At 39.6% G+C, this 24,310-nt stretch overlaps 2 protein-coding genes across 4 annotated transcripts; one reads left to right on the plus strand and one right to left on the minus strand.

The window, feature by feature from the left end:
- The first annotated feature begins 1,972 nt into the window (after nt 1-1,972).
- LOC142608853 (uncharacterized) lies at nt 1,973-2,410 on the plus strand. The gene has a single exon (XM_075780514.1). It carries the CDS (start codon nt 1,973-1,975, stop codon nt 2,408-2,410), a length of 438 nt encoding a protein of 145 aa, XP_075636629.1.
- Nucleotides 2,411-11,117: 8,707 nt separating this feature from the next.
- On the minus strand, nt 11,118-14,846 carry LOC142610755 (regulatory-associated protein of TOR 1-like). 3 transcript variants are annotated; one of them, XR_012839874.1, is made up of 2 exons: nt 14,091-14,846; nt 11,118-11,883 (listed from the first exon to the last, which is right to left on the minus strand). XR_012839874.1 is itself a non-coding variant. In XM_075782680.1 (2 exons), exons 1-2 carry the CDS (start codon nt 14,232-14,234, stop codon nt 11,545-11,547), a joined length of 366 nt encoding a protein of 121 aa, XP_075638795.1. In that variant the 5' UTR covers nt 14,235-14,817; the 3' UTR covers nt 11,118-11,544. The 3 variants fall into 3 exon arrangements, 1 of the variants encoding a protein (XP_075638795.1); XR_012839873.1 differs by lacking the exon at nt 14,091-14,846 and adding an exon at nt 12,056-13,866; XM_075782680.1 differs by having other exon boundaries at nt 14,208-14,817.
- Between the last annotated feature and the right edge of the window lie 9,464 nt (nt 14,847-24,310).

Here is a 24,310-nt window from a genome sequence, read left to right on the forward strand (position 1 = left end):
GTTCCAACGATTTCAACTCCATTTTCGATGGCGCATATTCCTTGTCAGGAATAATCAATTTGGGCCCCTCCCACACGAGTGGGATCAGGGGGTAATGATGATCTTTCCACTATCCTAAAGCTATAAATAGGAGGAAGGACGGCAGAAAGAGGGTTGGATAATTTTGGGTGAGAGAAAAGAGAGGTGAAGAAAGGATACAAATAAGTAGTAAAGCATAGGTAGTGTTGCACGATTGAGGGCCTATTCTTGAGACTCGCCCAAGAGCTACCCACAGTAGGAAACCCAATACCCACGTTACAAGTAAATTGTGAGCCCAAACAGGAAGTCCAATTAAAGGGAGGAGGTTTGGGTATGCACGATTGGTGCTATTTGTGGGAATCTCCTACATAGCTATAATTCTGCCAAGGTTCAAGTAGTGACGATGTCCGACCATCATTCAGGGAGTTACATTACGAGTGGGTCTGGAGGATCTTCTTGGAGTTCAAGTTGGCACGAAAGGAGGTACAAAAGGAACGCGGATCGAAGACACGAACAAGATGGGGAGCATTCTAGCTCTATGAAGGGATCATCCCAGACATACCGATCAATATCTGATGTTTCTGAACATGAATATCGTGATAGGAGGGATGAGGAGCTAGAGCGCTTACGTAGATTGGTGAGGGATTTAAAGTTAGAATCATAAGGTAGACGCCTATGAAGAAACTGTGATGAGCGGGTTAAGGGATCTGCGAGTGTGGGATGTAGTCATGGGGAAGCATCTCGTCAATCCGATTCTCATTGGTCTAGGGATCGGTCTCCGGGCTACATCGACTGAGATTCGGAATCACCTGAGAGGCGAAGGCCTCAGAATGCTGCGATGGATGCCATGAGTCGAGCACTACGCAGAGTAGCTCGATCTCCGTTCATGGAAGAGATAGAGCAAGCACCAATGCCGAGCAGATTTACCAAACCCCCTTTTATTTCCTATGATGGGAAGACTGGCCCGGTTGAACATGTAAGCCATTATATTCAAATGATGTCTCTACATAGTTAGAATGATGCGTTGATGTGTAAAGTGTTTCCCTCTAGTCTTGGGCACACGGCTCTAAGGTGGTTTAATGGGTTAAGGAAGGGATCGATCCGTAATTTCAAAGAGTTGATTTAGGAGTTCGAGGTTCGGTTTATGACAAGTAGCTGTGTATTGCAGCTGCTGGATGCACTATTATCTATGAAGATGGGGGTTAGGGAAACTCTTCAAAGCTATGCCGAGCGGTGTTGGGAATTATACAATAATATCAGAAGGGGTAATGAAAAGATCGCTGCAAGTACTTTTAGGATGGGCCTGCCCGAAGATTGTAAGTTGTGAGAGTCTTTGACGAGGAGGCCTCCCAAGGATATGAGACAACTATGAGGCGTATAGAGGAGTATAAAAGGTTAGGCATCAAAATAAGGGGAAGGCATTGACTGCAACGCCGTATTCGAAGGAGTCTCGGCAAGGAGGTTTTCAGCTGAGATCCAGTAGGAGTTTGAGGATTCAAGAGCCCAGTGACTGGGCAGGGGAAGTGAATGTGATGCTTAAGGAACCTGTACATAAGATTCTAGAGTGGATAAAGAATGAGCCATACTTCTAGTGGACGAGCAAGATGGGGGTGATCCGCCCAGAAGAAACCAAAATTTGTGTTGTACTTATCATCGGGATAAAGGGCATATCACTGAGCAGTGTAGGATTTTGAAGGATCATTTGGAATAATTGGCGAGGTCAGGGCATTTGAAGGAGTTTGTTATGGAGCCCAGGGGTGGGGAAACTGGGCAAAATACAAAACCTTAGGGTAATATTCTCGCACCTCCGTTGGGTGTGATAGAGGTCATTCATGCTGCTTCGATGGGTACTTCGGTGACGCGGGGAAAAGGGGTGTTGATCGTAGTGCCAGCAGAGAGCCACTGAGAAGAACAACCCCCGGGAAAGAGGATGAGGTGTGTTCGGGAACTAATTATGTTTAATAATGAGGACTTGGAGGGAACATCTCAGCCTCATAATAACGCTCTAGTAGTCACCACTCGAATAAATGGTTTCATAGTGAAGAGAGTCTTAGTGGATCAAGGAAGTGGAGTCAAAGTAACGTACCCTGATCTGTTTAAGGGGTTGGGTTTGAAGAACGAGGATTTGTCTAAGTACGATACGCCACTAGTAGGATTCGATGGTCAGATGGTCATCTCTGAAGGGCAGATCTCACTTCCTGTGAATATGAAAGGGAAGGAAATAATGGTAATTTTCATAGTGGTTAGCTCATTTTCGCCATATACGGCTATTCTTGATAGGCTATGGATTCACGCTATGGGAGCAATCTCATCCACTTTACATGTTAAGGTCAAGTTCCATACCGAGCACGGTACTGCCACAGTGAAAGGAAGTCAACAAGTATCCCGATAGTGCTTGGTTGCAGCCGTCAATCGAGAAATCGAGCAGAAAGAGCTTGTCGAAGAGGTCCCTTTGCAGCAATTACAGTAGCCCCAAGAGGACAAAGGGGCTGGTAGTGCTGAGGATTTGATCATAGTAAGTATATTACCAAATGAGAACAGAAGTTTCCAAATAGGGGTAAGTATGCCACATGAGGATAGAGTGAAATTGTTGTTGCTATTGGTGCAAAGTTTTGATGTTTTTGCCTGGACTCCGTATGAGGTGCCCGAGGTGGATCCGGAGTTCATAACTCACTGACTTAATGTGGACCCGTCCTACCCGCCGAAAAAGTAAAAGCCTAGGAGGTCAGCAAGAGAGCATGTAGGGGTTGTTAGGCAAGAAGTAAAGAGATTGAAAGAAGCAGGAGTGATAAAAGAAGTCTATTTTTCTAAATGGCTAGCTAATACGGTGGTCGTGAAAAAGAAAAAAGGTAAATGGAGAGTGAGTATGGACTTCACTGACCTTAACCGAGCATGCTCGAAAGATCCATTTCCGATGCCGAAGTTCGATTAGTTGGTGGACGCAACATATGAATACCCGAGGATGAGTTTTTTGGACACTTTTCAGGGTTACCATTAGATTGCCATGGCTACCGAAGATCAAGAAAAGACATCATTTATCACTCTTGAGGCTAACTATCACTACACGGTGATGTTGTTCAGCCTCAAGAATGTAGGGGCTATGTATTAAAGGATGATGACCAGGATATTTAGGAGAGAATCGGTCATACCGTGGAGGTATATACTGGTGATGGTAGTGAAAAGCAAAGAAGAGCATGGGCATGTTGCCGACCTTAGTGATGTTTTTGAAGTACTCAGGTGGTATAAGTTGCGTCTTAATGCTGACAAATGTGTCTTTGGAGTGAGGGCTAGCAAGTTCATGGGATACATGATCACTTACAGAGGGATAGAGGTGAATCTCGACTAGATCAGCGCTATAGAATGCCTAAAGCCACCAAGTAACCCAAAAGAGGTACAAGTCTTGATTGGTATGTTAGCCTCACTAAACTGGTTTGTTTCAAAGTTTGCTGACCGGTGCCATCCGTTCTATCAATTGTTGAAGAAATGGAAAGGTTTTTAGTGGATTGAGGAATGTAAAGAGGCTTTTCAGGATTTGAAGAAGTATTTGGTACAGGCACCAATATTGTCTGCTTTGGAGCCCGGTGAGGATTTATTCATGTATTTGTCAATGTCCGAGCACACCGTAAATGCTGTACTGTTGAGGGACCAAGGCGCACAATAGCTGGTTTATTACATCAATAAGACCTTGGTTGATGCGGAGACAAGGTATTTGCCTCTAGAAAAGTTGGCTCTAGCATTGGTACATGCCACAAGAAAGCTACCCCATTATTTTCAAGCCCATACCATTTATGTACTAACTAAGTATCCATTGCAATCATTGTTAAAGAGATCTAACTTCACAGGCCGGATAGCCAACTAGGGGACTAGGCTTGGTTCGTTTGATATATGGTATAGGCTTAGAATTTCAGTTAAGGGCCAAGTTTTGGCCTATTTCATAGCGGAGTTTTCCCCGAGAAGGGAAGTGGAAACGGTGTGCCATGTGGATGTTCAGCCTTGGAAAGTATTTGTGGACAGTGCGTCCAATGTGATGGAAGCGAGGGCTGGGATTGTTATAATCACGCTAGAAGGAAAATGGGTGTAGCATTCTTTTAGATTGGGTTTTAAAGCGTCTAACAATGAAGGTGAGTATGAAGCCTTACTCGTCGGTATGAGGGCTGTTCTTGGCTTGGGGGCACAGGAAGTAGAAGTATACTCAGATTCACGATTGGTTGTTAACCAAGTAGACGCTAACTTTAAGGCCAAAGATTCATGGATGATTGAATACTTATAGTTGGTAAAACAAACCTTGAGCTAGTTTCAAAAGGTGAGGGTGATTCAAATTGCTCGGGGACAAAATAAGCATGCGGATTCTTTGGCCACCTTGGCCTTATCGTTAACTGAGGAAGTACCGTGGTTGATCAAGGTGGAAGTTATAACAGACCCTAGCATAGATACCAAGGTGAACGTCTCAAGTGTGAAAGTGTCTAAGCTGTGTTGGATGGATACAATCATTGACTTTTTGGCCGAGGACCGTGCACTGGACAATGAGAAGGAAGCCGAAAGGATACGCAAAGCTGCTACCTGGTATTGGTTGTCTGAAGACTAGAGACTATATCGGAGATATTTCGGAAGGTCGTACTTGTTGTGCCTCCACCCTAGTAAAGTTGAGGAACTACTTGCTGAATTACATGAAGGGGTGTGTAATAGTCACGTAAGAGGACGACCCTTGGCTCACTGAACAATGACTCAGGGATTTTGGTAGCCTCAGATGCAAAAAGATGTTGCCGAGTATGTACAGAAGTGTGAACAGTGTCAAAGGCACACCCTGTTGATCCATCAACCTGCGGGAAGCCTAAATCCGATTAGCAACCCTTGGCCATTTGCACAGTGGGGGCTAGATATCATCGGTCCATTTCCCCGAGCTACTGGAAACCGAAGATTTGTGCTAGTAGCAGTGGACTATTTTACTAAGTGGGTTGAGGCCGAGGCGCTGGCCAGTAGAAGGGATGTGGATGTGAAGAAATTTGTATGGAAGAACATAGTGACCCGATTTGGAGTGCCAGAATCTCTTGTATTTGATAATGGCTTACAATTTGATAGCAAGGCTTTTTGCAAGTACTGTAGTGATCTCGGCATTAAGAACCAGTACCCCAACCCGGCTTATCCTCAAAGCGATGATCAGACCGAAGCCACAAACAAGGTGATCATGAATGGATTAAAGAAAAGGTTGGAAGGGACCAAGGGACGATGGACCGAAAAGTTGTCGAACGTTCTATGGGCCTATTGGACAACCCCGAGAAGGTCAACGGGTGAGACCCCTTACTCCCTAACATACGGAGCCGAGGCTGTAATTCCGATGGAGATAAGCTTGTGCAGTGCGTGGGTGGATAGTTTTTTGGCAATCAACAATCCCCACCTAATGGTGGGTCAGTTAGACTTGTTGGAGGAAAAGCAAGAGGCAGTAGTGATCCGCCTAGCCAACATCAACACAAGCTTGCCCAGCGATACAATTAGGGCGTAAAGGTAAGGGATTTTGTGGTCAAGAACCTAGTACTACGCAAAGCCATAAGAAATGCCCGGGATGGCAATGCCTAGAAGCTTGCACCGAATTGGGAAGGACCATACAGAGTCACCGCCATAGCCGGCACAGGAGCGTACTACCTTAAAGACATGGAAGAGAGACCGCTTCCTCGGCCCTGGAACGTTTAGAACTTAAAGAAGTTTTATCATTAGCTGTATAAAGTCTGTGTTATATACAGTGTAATAGAAGTATTTATGAGATATTGTATATAATGAGGTATATGTACAGTTTGTAAAGAGTTGTCGCCCCCCCCCTTTTTCAGCTATCTAAAATTTCTAAGGACAGAAGCTTGGTTCGGTTCAATCCCGGTCGCCGTCCAAGTGGAAAACTTACATCTAAAATTTCTAAGGACAGAAGCTTGGATTGTTCGACGTCGTCCAAGTGGAAACCTTACATCTAAAATTTTTATGGACAGAAGCTTTGTTCGATTCGATCCCCATCACCGACCAAATGGAAACCTTACATCTAAAATTTTTATGGACAGAAGCTTTGTTCGATTCGATCCCCATCACCGACCAAATGGAAACCTTACATCTAAAATTTTTAAGGACAAAAGCTTGGTTAGGTTCGATCCTGGTCACCGACCAAGTGGAAACGTTACATCTAAAATTTCTAAAGGCAAAAGCTTGGTTCAGTTGAATCCTAGTCGCCAACCAAGTGGAAATCCTACACCTATATTTTCTAAGAATAGAATCGATCTCTGTCATCGACCAAGCGGAAGCCTTAAAAGTTCATAAAGGATAGGAGCCCATTTCGGTTGGATCCTGGTCATCGACCAGGTAAAAACCTTTTTTTTTTTTTGACATTCACAAGTGAACAAAACCAAAGTATGACAAAAACAATTTAAATCCAACAAGAAATAATAGCAACAATTGTCATGAGGTTTTTAAAACCGAGATAAATATGTCTTGTCACCATATCCTAGTGACCAAAAGCAAACTAGGTAAAATAAATTTTTAAAAAAGGGGAGAGGGGAGAGAAAAAGAAAACAACAGCAAAATAAATAAGTTTCTTCTTCAAGGGATGGGGTTTTGAGGCTGATCCGACTGAATTGGAGTCAGGTCCACGGCTGGCTGGGCAGTAGAGTCCGAAAATTGAAGTTGAATTGAGATCTGCATAGCATTGGGGTCGCTGGTGATCTCAAGATCGATCAACTCCACATGGGAGTATCTCCTACACCAACTCCCTTATACTCGAAGTATCTTCTTCTTCTTCTTCGACGCCAGTAGGGTTTTGACCTGGAGGAGGAGGATCCGGGTAGGGTATTTGATTAGGATTTATAAGGAAGGAGTCATCAGGCACCCCCATAGTTTGCAGGGCCACCATCCACCTTTCGCCGAACCTGTATCGCCGGGACTGATATATGATCGGCTCAATAGAGTTCTCGGCATTCGCAAAAATCGTATTGTACCACTTACCCTCACTGGCTTCTAATGCTGCTTTCAGCTTGGAAATCTCCTTAATATTTGCTAACTTTAGGCTCTCAGCTTCGGCCAGTTTGAGCTTAATTCCCCCCAACTTAATCTTCGTCTCAGCCACCTTTTGTTCGGCCAGTGTTCGGGCCCGCTTGGCCGCCCGCGTTTGCTCCTCGGCATTCTCTACAACCTTATCCTTGTCCTTTACTATGGCCTCAGCAACCTCCTTTAAGCCCTTTTCCTTGTCAGCTTCCATTGCAACGTCCTTCAATCTGTCCTCCATCATATAAGCCAACTGCGCTGCCTATTATAACAATATCAATGATTATAAAATAAAAAAATGAAAGAAGGGAAAATGTAAACATATATTTGTGTAGCAAAAGAAGAAACGAAGAAACAAGTAAGCAAGGTTATCGTTATGGAGTGCCATTGCAGCTGGACAGCCAGCGCCTTATCACTCCTACCGAAGAAGTAGTGCACATCTTTAGGCAGTTGCAGGCCTTGCCAAAGGCTCTGGGCAATCTGTCCACCCTCACCTGAAGCCTAGTTCCTTAGACTGGAAGTCACGAGAAGAGGCTTGCTCCTAAGCTTGAAAATTGTGTGCCATCCAACAGTAGGGGGAGCAGAAGAGGACGCCATGTTGGTCCTAACCTGCACGGTTGGGCTTGCGTTGCTAGTTAGTTCCCAGGTGACCAAGGCAGCCGAGGTAGAAGCCAGAAGAGTCCTTCGGGGAGTATCTTCTGGCCTTACTGGGGGCTAGTTGGTAGTATGGGTCTCTTCCGAGCACGAGCAACTGGAGGGGGCTGATCCCGGCCTTAGGTTTGTTGTTGCTGCACAGGACGACCACTGGGCAGGAACCGGTCAACTGTCATGTTTCACCAGACCACCATCTCTCCTTCTGCTTGTTCGGCTTTAGCACCCAAAGAGTTCACTGACTCAGCCTCTTCTTGGTCGACGGGTTGGACTTCAACACAAGGCGCCTCAACCGATATGTGAACGGTGTGACCTTAGAAAACAAAGTTAGCTAATGCGTCCCCCCCAAGTACCAATGAGTCTGCCCTAACCAACCGGGGGCCAGGGTCCCAAGCTTCTCCTACTGCTAGGTTAGGGGAAGGAAGTTTGGATGCTGTACGTCGATGTATGACAACAAAGGACTGTCCACTAGCAAGGCTTGCCCAAAAGGTTGATAGCTTGTGTAAACCAGACTGCAGCCGAGTATGAGATGGGACGCCCAAAGTTGCCCGTCAAAGTTGACAAAGATCTCCGACTGGAGCACGAAATTTCGGTCTCTTACGTGCACGACCCTAATGTCTGGTCTGAACCTTTTACCCTCTGCATGAAGGAAAATAGAAGTGGTTAATCCATATTTAAATAATAATAGGAAAACTAATCATGACATAGATTAAAAGCAGGTTAGAGATGCACGGTACCAACCAACGTCCTTAGGCGAAGTCGGGCAAGTGAGTTCGTTGGCATGCCAATTGCCGCTCACCCAAACAAACTCTCCCGCTGAATTTCTATTAAAGTCGGGCAGGCACGATATTAGCCATACCTGCATGTTCCTTACTTTCAAGCAGTATGCTGATCTTATGTTACCACACAAACTATACATGAAGTTTATGTCATGGTGATCTAAGTGTAACTCGTACAAGTGATTTAGTCAGCTAACGGAACTCATTACTTGATAAAAGTTGGGTGGAAGTTGGTCAGGACATAAACCATAAAATCTAAGGATTCTAAGTATTAGAGGGTCAACGGGAAACCTAACCCCTCCTTCTAAGATGACCATTAAAGGGAAGAATACTACATGAGGACGCCATTCAAGAGCGATGTTGTCCTCATGACAATAGGATATTTCTAGATCTTCGGGGATGGCGAACCTAGCTCTAAAAGTGGCTAAGGCTTCCTCAGTATCAAGGAGATGAGCAAACCCCATTCCTAACTATGGAATAGAAACAGAAAAAAGAAAGTAAAAATAGGAAGGAAGTGAGTAAGGAAACTTATTGTGGGCTTTAGGAAGTTTTTGTTCTCAGTTGGGGGACCTATGCTTGGGAAGAAGAGTGTGCTCGGTAGCAGAGAACTTAGAGTAATAAGAGAATGAAAAGACAGTCTGATGGAAAGGGGGTCACTATCTATAGGGAGGAAGAAATTAATGGAAAAGAGACAGGAAAGCCTTTTCAAATGACTTTTTGTAACTCCCACGCGCATGGCCTCGGTTCACGAACCGTCACTTATCATTAAGGCCAGATATGACAAGTTGTCATATTGCTTCTTTTAAGAACATTAACTACTGTCTTATCCATCATTAATGACCGATGGTTAATTTTTCTGAGGACTTTTGGGGCAACAATACAAATCCTTGATTCATTCCTGGTTGCCGGACATAAATCAAGGCGGGGGGGGGCTATTGTACGGTGTGCAGCTATAGGCCCATTGGGCTCTAACCCAAGCCCACACAAACCTGGATAATACCTTGCCCAATCCCAACCTCGTGATCGGCCCACTATCCCTCCACTTGGTATAAGTAGGAATGGCAACGGGCTAGGTTTTTCATACCCAGACCCACGGCTCGGACTCGGTCTGTTTGTTAAATGGATTTTTTTTCCGAGGCCCAGACCCGCCCCGTCGGACCCCGCAGGCATCAATGGATCTGCGATTATAGATCTAGAATAGGAAAATTTTAGAAAATTTTATTATTGATTTCAGTTCTACCTAACAATTTTATTTTATTTTATTTTATTTTCACATAATTGGACAAGTACAAACAACTACACATAGAACCCTCTCTACAACATGAAAAATCTTTGACTAAGAATCGAAGTAATCCATTTAAGTGAGCGAGAAGCATGTCATTACTAAACGAATTGATGATCGAATCCGGCGAGTCCTAGACCAATTAACCCAAAAATTAATCGTCGCTGGATACGTCCGGGACAATACCAAATACATGAATATAAAAAAAAAAAAAATAGAAGAGAAGTAGCAAACAGAACAAACCGAGACTAGCGGTGGTGACACTGACAAAGCAAGGGCGGTGGTCTGGCAGAGAATGATTGAGAGTGAGTGAGAGATTGAGAGTTAGTGAGAGTGAGATTGAAAGTGAGTGAGAGTGTGAGAGAAGAATTTGGTGAAGTGAAAGTGCAAAACTGAGTCTGATTGAGAGTGAGTGAGAGTGAGGTTGAGAGTGAGTGAGACTGTAAGAGAAGAGTTTGGAGAAATTGAGTCCGTGTGAGATGAGAGGCAATTAAGTGAGTCTGAGGTGTGAGCTGAAGAGTGAAGAGTGAATGTTAGGTTTTATAGATATAGATATATATATAGGGGTATTTTAGTAATTTAGGAAATTAGCAGGTCGGATCTAGGTTCGGGCTGAGTTTTTATAAAAACCTAAACCTGACCCAAACCCGGTTCAAGTTTTTTTTTTTTTTTTTAAACCCAAACCCGACCCTATTCTTTATCTAGCCTAGTAAAACTCGACCCATTAGGATTAAGCCGGGCCGAGTACCCACGAGTCGAACTGAAATTGCCATCCCTAGGTATAAGGTGGATGGTGGGTATCCCGGCATTGTTCGGCAATATGTCAACAGCACAAGAATGCCTTAAGGAATTACGATGCCGAATAATATTTGGAGGCTAACACCAATTCCAACGATTTTAGCTCCATTTCTGATGGCGCATATTCCTTGTCAGAAATAATCAATTTGGGCCCCTCCCATACGAGTGGTATAAGGGGGTAATGATGATATTTCCACTATCCTAAAGCTATAAATAGGAGAAAGGACGACAGAAAGAGGGTTAGATAATTTTGGGTAAGAGAAGAGAGGAGAAGAGAGCATACAGATAAGTATTAAAGTGTAGGTAGTGTCGCACGATTGAGGGCCTATTCTCAAGACTTGCCCGAGAGCTACTCATAGTAAGAAACCCAATACCCACGTTACAAGTAAATTGTGAGCCCAAACAGGAAGCCAAGTTAAAGGGAGGAGGTTTGGGTACGCACAACACCGATATCAAAATGTTTCATTCCTTTGGCCAGATTGAAACATCCTTCAATTCAATATTGATTCTCTTTCCAATTCGATATTGACTCCCTTAATATACACGCAAAAATTGAAGGGAAGAAATGGACATAAGCTCAAATAACTCAATAAATTGATTACAAGTTGAATGATCGTTAATAAAAGAACCAAGTGATCATCATACAAATTTAAGGACAAATGGGTGAGTTGAAGCCCCCACATTTTCAGGAGTCAACTACCCACAGCATTATCTAGCTGCAAAACTTGAATTATGATAAAGAAAAGAGTGTGCTGCATTTTCTTCCCAACAGTTTTGACCCTCTACACCGGGGGCTAATGAATGTCTAGCGTACACCATCAGTCGAAAGCACCCTACCAGTATTTCGAGATATATTGACACCGAAGATGAATTAGGGCAGCAGAATGTGTTGCATGTCATGATCCAAATGCATCAGTGACTCCAATGGAAGTCTCGTGTACTTACATGTGTCTCTGATCAGAACGCTATATCAAAAAGAAATCAGGAAATAGTGTGCATTCATCTTGCCTGACCGTTCTCATCAGCGTAGATAGAGACATGTGCACCTGCAGTACCAGCAGCAAGCAATATTTGGTAGGGATGGAAGGTGAGGCAGCTTACAGAACCAATCTTCTGAGCCATGAACGAAGGGTAGTATCGAATGGTGCCTAGTTGTTCTCCCTCCAGACTAAAGACTTTGATAAGCTGTTTGGCTGAACCACTGGCAATAACTGGGGCATGTCTATGAACTGCTAAAGCTGTGAGGGAGCCCCTGTGAGCATCAATTGTGAGGTAGGCATCCCTGTGACTTCTGGTATCAAGAAACTGAATGTCGCCTGCCTGAGATGCACTGATAATCTGCAAGAAAATATGAAAAGTAGGTACACTTCACCTTCCCATAAATAAATACCGAATTAGAATTGCAAAAAGGAACAAGGATTTCTATATTCAATGCACTCAAAAACCTCAAGAACTGTTGAAGCTCAATGTTTTCTCTAAATGGGCATGTCACAAAGGGAGTTATGTATACCTTTGCTGGATCTAGTCCAGGTTGAAATCCAATCCCCACAACTTCCTATATTCTTACGTTACTTATCAAAAAAAAAAGTCTTACAAAACAAATTTGTAAATTAATTTAACTAACAATAGGTTTTATAACACGCCTTCTGAAATTAATAGTCTAAAAATAGGTTTCACAACAAACTTCTATAAAAAAATAATAATAATAAAATAAAAATTAAGAATTAAAATAATAAAATAAAATAAAAAACTTGAGGCTCTCGCCTTAGCGCCTTTTTCATGACTTAAGGCGGTCGCCTTGCTCGCCTAGGCTCTAAAGGCAAGCGCCTCACTAAAGGCGCCTCGCCTTAGAGCCTTTGAGGCGCCTTAGTGGCGCCTCGCCTTGCCCGGGCGCGTAGGCAAGCGCCCGGCTCGCCTTTGACTACACTGGGGTAAATGCAATTAAGTGACAATTACATACTTTACATTTTACTATTTTTGTGATATTTAAGAAGTCACCCAGGATTTTACAGATTCCCATCTAACAATAACACCGAAACTTCAATCAGGAAGACAGCATCATCATAGCTAGGGCCTATCTTAAGAAGTTAAGCATAGCTGACAGCACCCCAGGCAGTGGAAGTTTAGGCTGTCGATATGACTAAGCTCTGTCTAGCCAAAATCTTTTACACAATTGCAAAATATAATTATTGCTAACTCCAAATCATTTTTATCACTGGTGCAACACATAGGACAACTTTTTTCTAGCAAAGAATATTTGGAAATCCTTAATTCCTTTAAAAGTCAATATTTGTGCAGGTGGGTGGAAACAATTGACTAAGAATGAAGGTAATATCCATAAATTACAAACTTACCAATCCATGCAAACTTTTTAGAATCTGGATTTTATTCCTTTCAACCATCCTTTGTCAAATACTCATATAGGTACGGTTCAAGAAAAATTTATTCTATAAAGAGAAACTCATAAATCAACAAGGGCCTAATAATTTAGCAAGGAAAAGTTTTCCTCCAAACTGGGTCAGAGGAATCTCCTCCAACCCATTACATGGCTTTTTATAAGACCATCCACGTGTATTACATAATATGATTTTTAAGTAGGTTGTGTGACTAAAAATACACACAGATAGTTTTTTAAGTTGCCACAGAGTGGGTTGGAGGAACTTTCCTCCCAACGACTTTGGAGGAAAACTCTGTTCATTTAGCAATAGACCCTAATTTCAATGTTGTTGTCCATTTAGTCCATGAACTAAATTGTGAACATAGAAGTTTTTGGTTCCATTGCAAGACTGACTTAAGAAGATCTGAAATCCTAATCTCCTCACATTCTCAAAGTCCTTGTCACCCATGTAATACATTGTGTATCGCCTATAGACCACATTTGATAGCGTCACTAGTGTGAGCTTGGATTAGCTTTTCTCTTTAAGCTTATTTGCTTATTTACAGCTTTTTAAAACCTCATTTGTTTTCTAGGTACAGTACAACTATACTTTTGCCAACTTTCAGCAAATATGAAAAACAAGCTTTCAGCAAAAAGCTAATCCAAATGCACTATATGGAATACCACAATACTTTTCTCTTATAAAAAAAAAAGTGCATAATTCTTACTAATGTTATTAGCCATTGTAATGCAACACATTATAACACCCTAAAATGGTTTAAATCACATGGTGACAAATAACCCATGATAAGGACCTGATACAACCTCAATTTATCGAAATTGGACACCCTAGATAAATATTTTCATTAAGATCTTATACTTGTGATTGAAAACCAATAAAGATATCTTTTCCTACCAAAAAAAAAAAACTATATATATATATATATATATATATATATATATATATATATATATATATATATATATATATATAAAACTAAACAATCAATTTCAATTTCAATTCAGCATCAAAAGCAATAACAAAGGAGCTGCAAATAGATAGTGAAAGACAGGCTTATTCAATCCTTAGGTCGCCATTTCGAGACCAATCCGTTATCAGACAGGCTAGTAGGCACGCAAGCCTCAAAGGCCTTGTGTCGAAGCTTACACAACACCATATTCTGAGGCAGATAAGCCATACTAGTCGCGGTAGAACCCAAGGCATTGCCATGAGTACTACTACTAGCAGTCTCCAAATCCCTTCTCTGCGAAGAAGCTAACTCACCATCCTCGTGACTCGAGCCACAGTCATCAAAATGGTTCGAAACCACCGCAGTCACCACTGAAGATTGCGAATACCTAGACGCCATCAAATCCCCCAATGCAGTTCAAAAACCTCTCCCCCTCCCCTCCCTCAACGCCCTAACCCAATCAATTGCCCTAATTGGAAAACCATACTCCACCAGAAACGAAATCACATACAGACAAAAAAGTGCACACAAAAAACCCTAGGTTTTTCCGGTTCAAATCGAATCGCAAAGATCGAACGAAATCAATAAGAGAGATAGAAAGAAAGGGAGACTAATCAACGAAGCTGCTGAACCAGCGGCGCATGGAGATTCGTCTGAGGAAAGATAGAGAATCCAGCTTGGAAAACACAGAGGAGAGACTGTGAAAACCCTAGAGCAAACCCTAGGTATCAAAGAAGAAGAAGAAGAAGACGATGAAGATGAAGATGGAGGCGCATATAAAAACTGTGGCGGCCACAACACATAGACGAAAGGAAACGAAATGAAAGCCAAACCAAACCAAATCCCCAGAAATATAAAAATAAATTAATATAAATACAAATCTCTCTCTCTCTCTCTCTCTCTCTCTCTTGTGTGTGTGTGTAAATGTGAGTGCGAGTGAGTGAATGTGTGTGCAGCGCTTGTGTGTTTTTGTTGGTGTATATTGTGCTTGTCTTTTCTTTTCTTTTTTTTTTGGTAATAGAATTAATTATGAATTTTTTTTCTTTTTTAAAGTTAGAACTTAGAACCCACCAGTATTGTTAGGTAAATCACTTCTTCTTTCTCTTACATTTTAATTAATAGGATTTATTTCCTTTTCTTTTTCTTTTTTTTTTTCATGTTGTCTCTAAATTTTATGTAATTGAATTAATTAGGAAGTAGTCACTCATGTCGGGTACTATCATGAAAAGTTCGACTGACCTTCGACAAAAGTACTTGTACTCAAAACGAACATAGGCGGACAAGTAGATTGATGAATTGTGTTAAAAACTATTTATTTACAAGAGTTTCATTTTAGGAGAGTGTAAGCGAGAGGGACACTAGCTGGATTTCAGTCTCTTTGGGATAAATTCTCCTATGCCTTTCTCGGTTGGACCAATGACCTAATCGGCTTTGCTTACGTTCATGCAAGAAAATATCTCTCTATAGGTTAGAGAGCAACGCTATGATGATACCTTGCAGAATGCACAAAAATTGTCATTTCCTTTTTGCATTCCAAGCTGGAAGGAGGCAAGTGGAGGCGTTATGGGCCGATAACAAAAGACAAAGTTTTGTAGACTTGACAAGTCGCTTATAGAATGCCAACTACTAAATGAAGACTTTCCACTTCATTTAATAAGCGATAGGGGAAGGGGGAGAGAAGCATAGCAAACTTTATAAGACCAACCATTACATAAGCTGCCAATCACCACTTGGTTTTATCTCTTTGTTTGTTTTTCTTTATTATCTTTTAGAATTGTTTTTTGATGTTTGAAAAAATAAACACCGTAAATGTTTGAAAAAGTGATGATATAGTTCATAATTAATTGTTTTTTAATATTAAGTTAATACATTAATGAATTTTGTTTGGTGTAGGTTATATTCGAAATTGGACCTGATACAACTTCAATCTATCGAAATTGGACACCCTAGATAAAGATTTTTATTTAGATCTTATACTTGTGATTGAAAACCAATAAAGATATCTTTTCCTACCAATAAATATATATATATATATATAACTAAACAATCAATTTCAATTTCAATTCAGCATCAAAAGCAATAACAAAGGAGCTGCAAATAGATTGCGCAAGACAGGCTTACTCGGTCCTTAGGCCGCCATTTCGAGACCAATCCGTTATTAGACGGGCCGGTAGGCACGCAAGCCTCGAAGGCCTCGTGTCTAAGCTCACACAACACCATATTCTGAGGCAAATAAGCCATACTAGTCGCAGTAGAACCCGAGGCATTGCCATGAGTACTACTACTAGCAGTCTCCGAATCCCTTCTCTCCGAAAAAGAAGCTAAATCACCATCCTCGTGACTCGAGCCACAGTCATCGAAATGGTTCGAAACCACCGCAGTCACCACCGAAGATTGCGAATACCTTGACGCCATCAAATCCCCCAATGCCATTCAAAAAACTCTCCCCCTCTCCTCCCCTCCCCTCCCCTCCCCTTCCCTCCCTCAACGCCCTAACCCAATCAACTGCCCTAATTGGAAAACCATACTCCACCATAAACGAAACCAAATACAGACAAAAAGTGCACAAAAAAAACCCTAGGTTTTTCCGGTTCAAATCGAATCGCAAAGATCAAACGAAATCGATAAGAGAGATAGAAAGAAAGGGAGACTAATCAACGAAGCCGCTGAACCAGTGGCGCATGGAGATTCGTCTGAGGAAAGTTAGAGAATCCAGCTCGGAAAACACAAAGGAGAGACTGAAGAAGAAGACGATGAAGATGAAGATGATGATGGAAGCGCATATAAACACTGTGGCTGCCGCAACACATAGAAGAAATGAAATGAAAGAAAGCCAAACCATACCAAACCAAACCAAACAAAACCCCCAGGAATGTGTGTGCAGCGCTTGCGTGTTTTTATTGGTGTATATTGTGCTTGTCACCAGTATTGTTAGGTAAATCACTTCTTCTTTCTCTTACATTTTAATTAATAGGATTTCTTTTCTTTTCTTTTCTTTTCTTTTTTCATGTTGTCTCTAAATTATATGTAATTGAATTAATTAGGAAGTAGTCACTCATGTCGGGTACTTTCATGAAAAGCTCGAATGACCTTCGACAAAAGTACTTGCACTCAAAACCAACATAGGTGGACAAGTAGATTGATGAATTATGTTAAAAACTATTTACTTACAAGAGTTTGATTTTAGGAGAGTGTTAGCAAGAGGGACACTAGCTGGATTTCATTCTCTTTGGAATAAATTCTCCTATGCCTTTCTCGGTTGGACCAATGACCTAATTGGCTTTGTTCACGTTCAAGCAAGAAAAAATCTCTCTAGTGCATGAAAATTGTCATTTCTTTTTTGCATTCCGAGCTGGAAGGAGGCAAGTAAGTGGAGGTGTTATGGGCCGATTACAAAAGACAAAGTTTCGTAGACTTGACAAGTCGCTTATAGTTAGCCAACTACTAGATGAAGACTTTCCGCTTCATTTAAAAAGGGAAGGGGGAGAGAGGCGTAGCGAACTTTATAAGACCGACCATTACATAAGCTGCTAATCACCACTTGGTTTCATTTCTTTGTTTGTTTTTTCTTCATTATCTTTTAGAATTGTTTTTTAATGTTTGAAAAAATACTGTGTAAATGTTGAAAAAGTGATGTATAGTTCATTAATTGTTTTTAAATATTAAGTTAATACATTAATGAATTTTGTTTGGTGTAGGTTATATTCGATTTCAAACCCTTTATGATAAAATAAAAAAGCATAACAATTAAGCTAACTGTAATAAACCATAATAACAATTGAAAATTTGGTAGAATGAGCATGATAAGTGAAAGTATAACGGTTGTTGTTGGCTATTACTATATTAGTTTTTTTTTCATATACTTATTATAACAAAACTAACATGACATTAAATGTTTGACCAAATTGATCAAAGTGAATACTATAAATATTGTTGTTTTTGTCAATATATCAGATTTTTGCTAATATTTAATAATTGCATTTACAATTTATTTCACCAATATTACCATCTTTCCTATTGTAATTACTAGTATTACTTACATATTAAAAGTGCCAAAATTTATTAACATGCATTATCCTCATCATTATTTTCTTTTTCTTTTTATTATAATTTAGTTCCTACGATAAGTGGAAAAGGGGATTTGAATCACTTTTCTCCTTATAAAGGAGAGATTAGACAATGTCATCAACCTAAAAATCTCTTAACTCCTTGTTGAGGGGGGAAATTGATGCCTCTGAATAAAATTTTGGGAAACCAAGCTGAAACTCAACTATGGGCTCTTAAGATGATGCCTAAACGCTTTCGGTGTGGTGATAAGGCTATCCAAGTAAGAAATAAGGTTGCACTTGACAAAAACAGCAACAAAAGCCCAATAAAAATACCTCACAATGTTTAATGAATACGTTAGTGGTCATGTTCTGATAGTGCAAGAAAAATAAATTCTCCAACATTAGGGGTGAAATTACATTTAAAGTCCAGTAGTTGATGATTAAATAAATTTAGGAAAGTGTTCACTCCTAGGTGTCCTTGTGTGTCTCAGTCAGGGGAATTTATTGTACTTTCAGCCATCATTACATCAATATAAGGGAAGAATTCATTTGTTACATATACATTATATCCTTCAATAGTAAAACAAAAGTAAAAATTAAAGGTTCCATGGGAAGAAGAAAGGGGTTAATTGGCATGGTGTGAAGGGAGAGAGAGAGATTACAGCTCAATGCAACAAATGTTGAACTAGGATTTTGGGGGATACATATATATGTGGCACGAATGGGGCAGTGTGGCTATATTGAGTGAGTGGGCATTTTGGCTTGTGGTGGTGTGATGGAGTTGATGCTAGGGTTAAGGCTTTGGTGAGTAAGGGTTGTTTGTGACTGATTATGAGGCATTTATGGGCTATGAATGTGCAGAAGAGGAAAGTGAATATCTGAGGCTAAGTGATTGTGGGTTAAGAGGAATGAGTTGTGAGCTTGGGGAGAGCTAAAACATAAGCAAAATGGTAAGTAAATCAGAAGTTTCAGAGGGAGTAGCTGTGTGTTTATGGGCTGGGGTGCTTATGCTTTTATAGTGGAGTTTAGGAAGCATTAATTAACAAGAGTCCAAAAACGTAGAACTGATCAGGGGCAGAGAATCAAGCTTAATCATCCTAGGATTTGGCCAGAAGTAGGAGATTTGCTTTTGGGGTTGCCTTGCTCCTTTGGGTAATATGACACATGGTGGGTTTTTTAGGGTATTTTGCATTAAATGTCAATATTTTTGAAGCTGAGTTTAACTAATAGGATTAAGGCAAGTATCAAGGAGGAAACCTAGTGCTACAACTAAGATTTGGACCGCAAGAAGTAGGATTCAACACCCCAAGCCAAGTGTCAAAGTTTAAGTCCACTTCAGGGGGTTCTGCTGGAGATCCCTTTATGCCATCCAAACCACATCTTCCCAATTTTTCCCCTTTAGGATTCATGAGCTTAGCACATGAACCATGTCTTGGATGTTTTTTACATTTATAGCATTGATTTGTTGAAATTTGGATAACTTGGTTTTAGCTCCCCTTCCGCTGGAGATATAGTCTTGAGGAAAATGATGGAGTTCCATCACCCATTAAACTTTAGCTGATATCACAACCTTTGGACACTGTTCACGTCAGGTAGAGGGTGACAAAAAGTTGATGTGACAGCCCCTAGTTCATCCTTAAAGACTTGGTTCTCTTGTAGAGGCCTCCAACTGTACTTTAGTCAAGGATGAACAAGAGCTGATTGTCTACTTTCAGTCCTCTGCCTCTTGCTGGAGTTTTTTTTGGATCGGGCTTGCTCATGTGAGCTGGTCCCTTTGGGCTGGGTTGTGTTCATCCTACAAAATGGACATCAACAACACATGTTGCCATGGGATTTCATCCCTCATGGACTTTTATTATTAGTGAATATTTTGAGTTTTCATAGATATTTGTAATGGGTCTTTAGGCAATGAATTGTAATATTTGAAATAATAGGATGAGTTTCAAAATGCCTTTGTAAATAACATTTACTATTTTTGAAAAATGATAAATTCCATATTATAAGTAATGTTCATGATTTCTAATAATCACATCATAATTTAAATGGTGAGCTTGTGGGATTTAGTAGTTACCATGAGCTTTGAAGAAAAAAATTATGGATGTTGTGATGTAAATGATGACCACATGTTTCATGGGTTCATAATATGAGATGAATATCATAATCTTCAACATAACTTCCCATAAGCTTTTATAAAATGATTGCCATGGTTTTTGCCATAATAATGTTTAAGAAACATTGTTCATTGTTTTTAAATGAAATAATTATAACATAATATTTTTTGCCAAGCGTTAATAATCTTGGGCTTTTGATAAAATATCGCCAACGTAAATTGGGTTTTTGATATTGCCAGTAAGAATTGGGCTTTTTGATGTTGCCAATGAAAATTGAGCTTTTTGATATTGCCAGTGAGAACTAGACTTTTTTATCTTACCAATGAAAATTGGGTTTTTGATACTGCCAATGAAAATTGGGCTTTTGATGTTGCCAGCAAGAACTAGGCTTTTTAATAAATAATTTGCTATGGGTTTGAATTATGGGCTTTGATTATGGGGTTGAATCTCATTGATAAGATAGTATTGCCATGAATTTGAATCATGGGATTAGCATAAAAATTCTTAGGCTTTAAAGGGAGGAAGTATTTTGTTCTTCCTTTGTTGCTTTCTTTCTCCCCCTTTTTTTTAGTGTTTGAGAGGATTTCATCATCAAGTTGCATTCATGGCTAAAGGAGAGGAAGCACCCATTGCCATTGATGTCAAAATTGTGAGGAAGTCGCTCTTACCGTTGCAAGACCCATGGTATTGCTCTTCCCTTTTATTTCATATGGTTCCAACTGACATTGGTGCACTTGATGCTCCGCCTCAATGGAATATAAGAGGTGGAGCCCCCAATCCTGAGACTGCATGGGTACCGACAGCATCTAGGGTTATGGATTTACGCCTCCAACGAAAGGAGCTTTTGCCTTCATCGGTGCAATTTTTGTGTCTCAGCGAATTGTTCAATGGTTGGTTTGATTGGCTTGATAAGGAAATTGAAAATGATGGGTTTTGTTAGTCTCTTTGCGATGCCAACATTTTCGAAACGGTACTGATGTCTCGAGGGTGGCATGTATTCAGAGACATCATTGCAGTCCGTTACTTGATTCGCCACTAGAGCCCTGAAACACACTCTTTTTTTCTTAGGGCGAAACCACTGTCACCCTTGAAGATGTAGAGAGATTATTTTTACTGCCAAGTATGGGGAGGTTGGATCCAATGGATTTAGATTTGAACACAAAAGAGACCAAAATCAAAGGGAGACTCTATAAGGCATTTGGGGGTCGTACGGTATCACCCACCAGTCAAAGGCTAAGTTTTCTTCGTGGATTGTTGCATTTAAGAAGCCTGATAGCCATGCAGTCGGGAGGGATGCATTCTTAGCAATGTGGTTGAGCAAGTGCATTTTCAACTGCGACCCTGTTCAGTTCATCAAACCCTTCACTTTTCATCTTGCCATAAAGCTTTCCCAAGGTATGTCCCTACCGCTAGGTGCTTTATTTTTGGACTGCCTTTACTCAGAATTAAACCAACTTCATTATAATGAATCAGCTGGTTCTCCATACCATATTTTTGATTCTGGGGTAAACATAGTGATATTGCAAGCTTTTGCTTGGGAGCAATCAAGAAGTTACCTTAATGTAGAGAAAAGTGTAAGCGACATCCAAGAAACTGAAAAAGTGATTTTGATTAGAAATCCTGATGGCAAAGACAATTTTTATGGGTTTTAGCATGGCCTTCCTTTGTTGATGAAGTGGATGGCTTTAAAGGTATAGGGTTTGCCAGTGATTGGTTCACTAAATATTGCCTCTGATTTCATTTGGAGGCCTTATGCTTGTAGACACTCGATTTTGCACCCATGATTTAATCAAGGAAGATGACTGGAGTGACCATCCATGTACCCAAAAAAAATCATTCTTGCATCACATGCATCATTTTGTTCTTGCATCACATGCATCAATTCATTTATTGCATATCATAACAATGATCTTGAGATTCTAACGATCATAACGGTGTGTTTGGTTTCTAAATCGAACCACCGGATTGAAAGATATCGCATGATCAAGTTTGCACGATCCATATGCATTGTGTCTAAGAAGAGTCAACCACACACGATTAATTTAAGTTAATTCTGATTGGTCAAACAATTAAAATTAATTAAATAATTTTGTGATTGGTTGATCATTAGTGTTTAAGATAGGGATACATGCATAGGAACAAAAGGGATGATTGGATAACAATAAAGTTGTGGATAATCTGAACTTTATCAAGATTTAATTTAAGGGATTTATCCACGAGATAATTGTTCTTTAAAAGCCTAAATTATCTAGAAAAGAGATAATAAAAAAAATCAAGGATGGATGATGAAAACACGTCAAGATATAAGGACCGGTCAAAAAACCCTAAAATGAGAGTCCAAATGGCACCTGAACACGAAAATGCGTTTGGCATCCAAGAGCCAATTCGGCACTTTTGGAGTGCCAAATGGCACTTTGAAAGTGCCGAATTGCACCTTGTTGGGCTTTGGCCCAATAGCCTTCAGGTGGTGATAAGGCACACCTTTTTCAACCTTTTTGCAAAAGGATGAGTTTGGATTCACATCCTAATCGTCCATGCCTATTTTTTAGAGATTTTCGATCCCTATAAATAGAGGCTAGGTCTCATAATTCAACACCTTTTTTTTTATGCTCAGAGAGGCATACGTTTTGAGACTTACAAATTGCTGATCCTTGTTGATCCTCTCTGAGATTTGCTTCTTAAAATAGGGTTTTTAGATTTCAAAGATAACTAAATAAGTTTCTTTGAACCCTAAAACATCCTCTCAAGAACAAAGAGTGCTCATTCAAGAGGTTGTTTCTAACACCCTATCCTTTTTAGGCTTCTTTTATTGATGAACGTTTGATTCACCATTGTTTTGTTTGAAGCATGATTAGTTTTCTATTTGATTGTTGTAATTTCTTTCTTGAATGTCAATAATCTGCATGTGAACAACTCTTTTTCTTAAAATAAAATGGATCTACATCTTTATTAGATGTAGATCTAACTTTTTCTTTAAATTAAAACGAATCTACATCTTCATTAGATGTAGATCTGAATTTTTCTTCAAAACAAAACGGATCTGCATCTTTTTTAGATGTAGATCTAAATTTTTCTTCAAAATAAAATGGATTTACATTTTCCTTAGATGTAGATCTAAATTTTTCTTTAAAATAAAATAGATCTACATCTTCCTTGAATGTAGATATGAATTTTTCTTCAAAATAAAAATGGATATGCATCTTCCCTAGATGTAGATCTAATTTTTTCTTAAAACAAAAACGGATTTTGTATCTTCTTTAGATACAGATCTGATTTTTTTAATGCATGCAGATTTTTTAAATAAAGAAAGAGATCATGTATTGTTGTTTGTTTTGTTTGAGTCATGTAGCATGAAATTATTTTATGAGTGAGATCCTCTCCTTAGATGTAGATTTGAATTTTTCTTTAAAACAAAAATGGATCTACATCTTCCCTAGATGTACATCTAAATTTTTCTTAAAACAAAAATGGATTTTGTATCTTCTTTAGATACAGATCTGATTTTTTTTTTAATGCATGCAAATTTTTGAAATAAAGAAAGAGATCATGTATTGTTGTTTGTTTTGTTTGAGTCATGTAGCATGAAATTATTTTATGACTGAGATCCTCTCCTTAGATGTAGATCTAAATTTTTCTTCAAAACAAAAATGGATATGCATCTTCCCTAGATGTAGATCTAAATTTTTCTTAAAACAAAAACGGATTTTGTATCTTCTTTAGATACAAATCTGATTTTTTAATGCATGCAGATTTTTGAAATAAAGAAAGAGATCATGCATGGTTGTTTGTTTTGTTTGAGTCATGTAGCATGAAATTATTTTATGACTGAGATCCTCTCCTTAGATGTAGATCTGAATTTTTTGTCAAAACAAAAATAGATATGCATCTTCCTTAGATGTAGATCTAAATTTTTCTTAAACAAAAACGGATTTTGTATCTTCTTTAGATACAGATATGTTTTTTTTTAATGCATGTAGATTTTTGAAATAAAGAAAGAGATCATGTATTGTTGTTTGTTTTGTTTGAGTCATGTAGCATGAAATTATTTTATGAGTGAGATGCTCTCCTTAGATGTAGATCTGAATTTTTCTTCAAAACAAAAATGGATATGCATCTTCCCTAGATGTAGATCTAAATTTTTCTTAAAACAAAAACAGATTTTGTATCTTCTTTAGATACAGATCTGATTTTTTTAATACATGCAGATTTTTGAAATAAAGAAAGAGATCATGTATTGTTGTTTTTTTTGTTTGAGTC

Source organism: Castanea sativa, chromosome 9 (genome assembly GCF_040712315.1).
Source record: "Castanea sativa cultivar Marrone di Chiusa Pesio chromosome 9, ASM4071231v1".
Classification (NCBI taxonomy): domain Eukaryota; kingdom Viridiplantae; phylum Streptophyta; class Magnoliopsida; order Fagales; family Fagaceae; genus Castanea; species Castanea sativa.

What these genes read in the sequence shown, in the direction of transcription:
- LOC142610755 (XM_075782680.1), bottom strand. Translation starts at nt 14,234, where the DNA reads ATGACTGTGGCTCGAGTCACGAGGATG. An exon ending in TGGCTCGAGTCACGAGGATG is followed by an intron (nt 11,884 to 14,207) that starts GTGAGTTAGCTT and finishes ATTTTCTTGCAG; the next exon opens with ATTATCAGTGCATCTCAGGC.
- LOC142608853 (XM_075780514.1), top strand. Translation starts at nt 1,973, where the DNA reads ATGTTTAATAATGAGGACTTGGAGGGAACATCTCAGCCTCATAATAAC.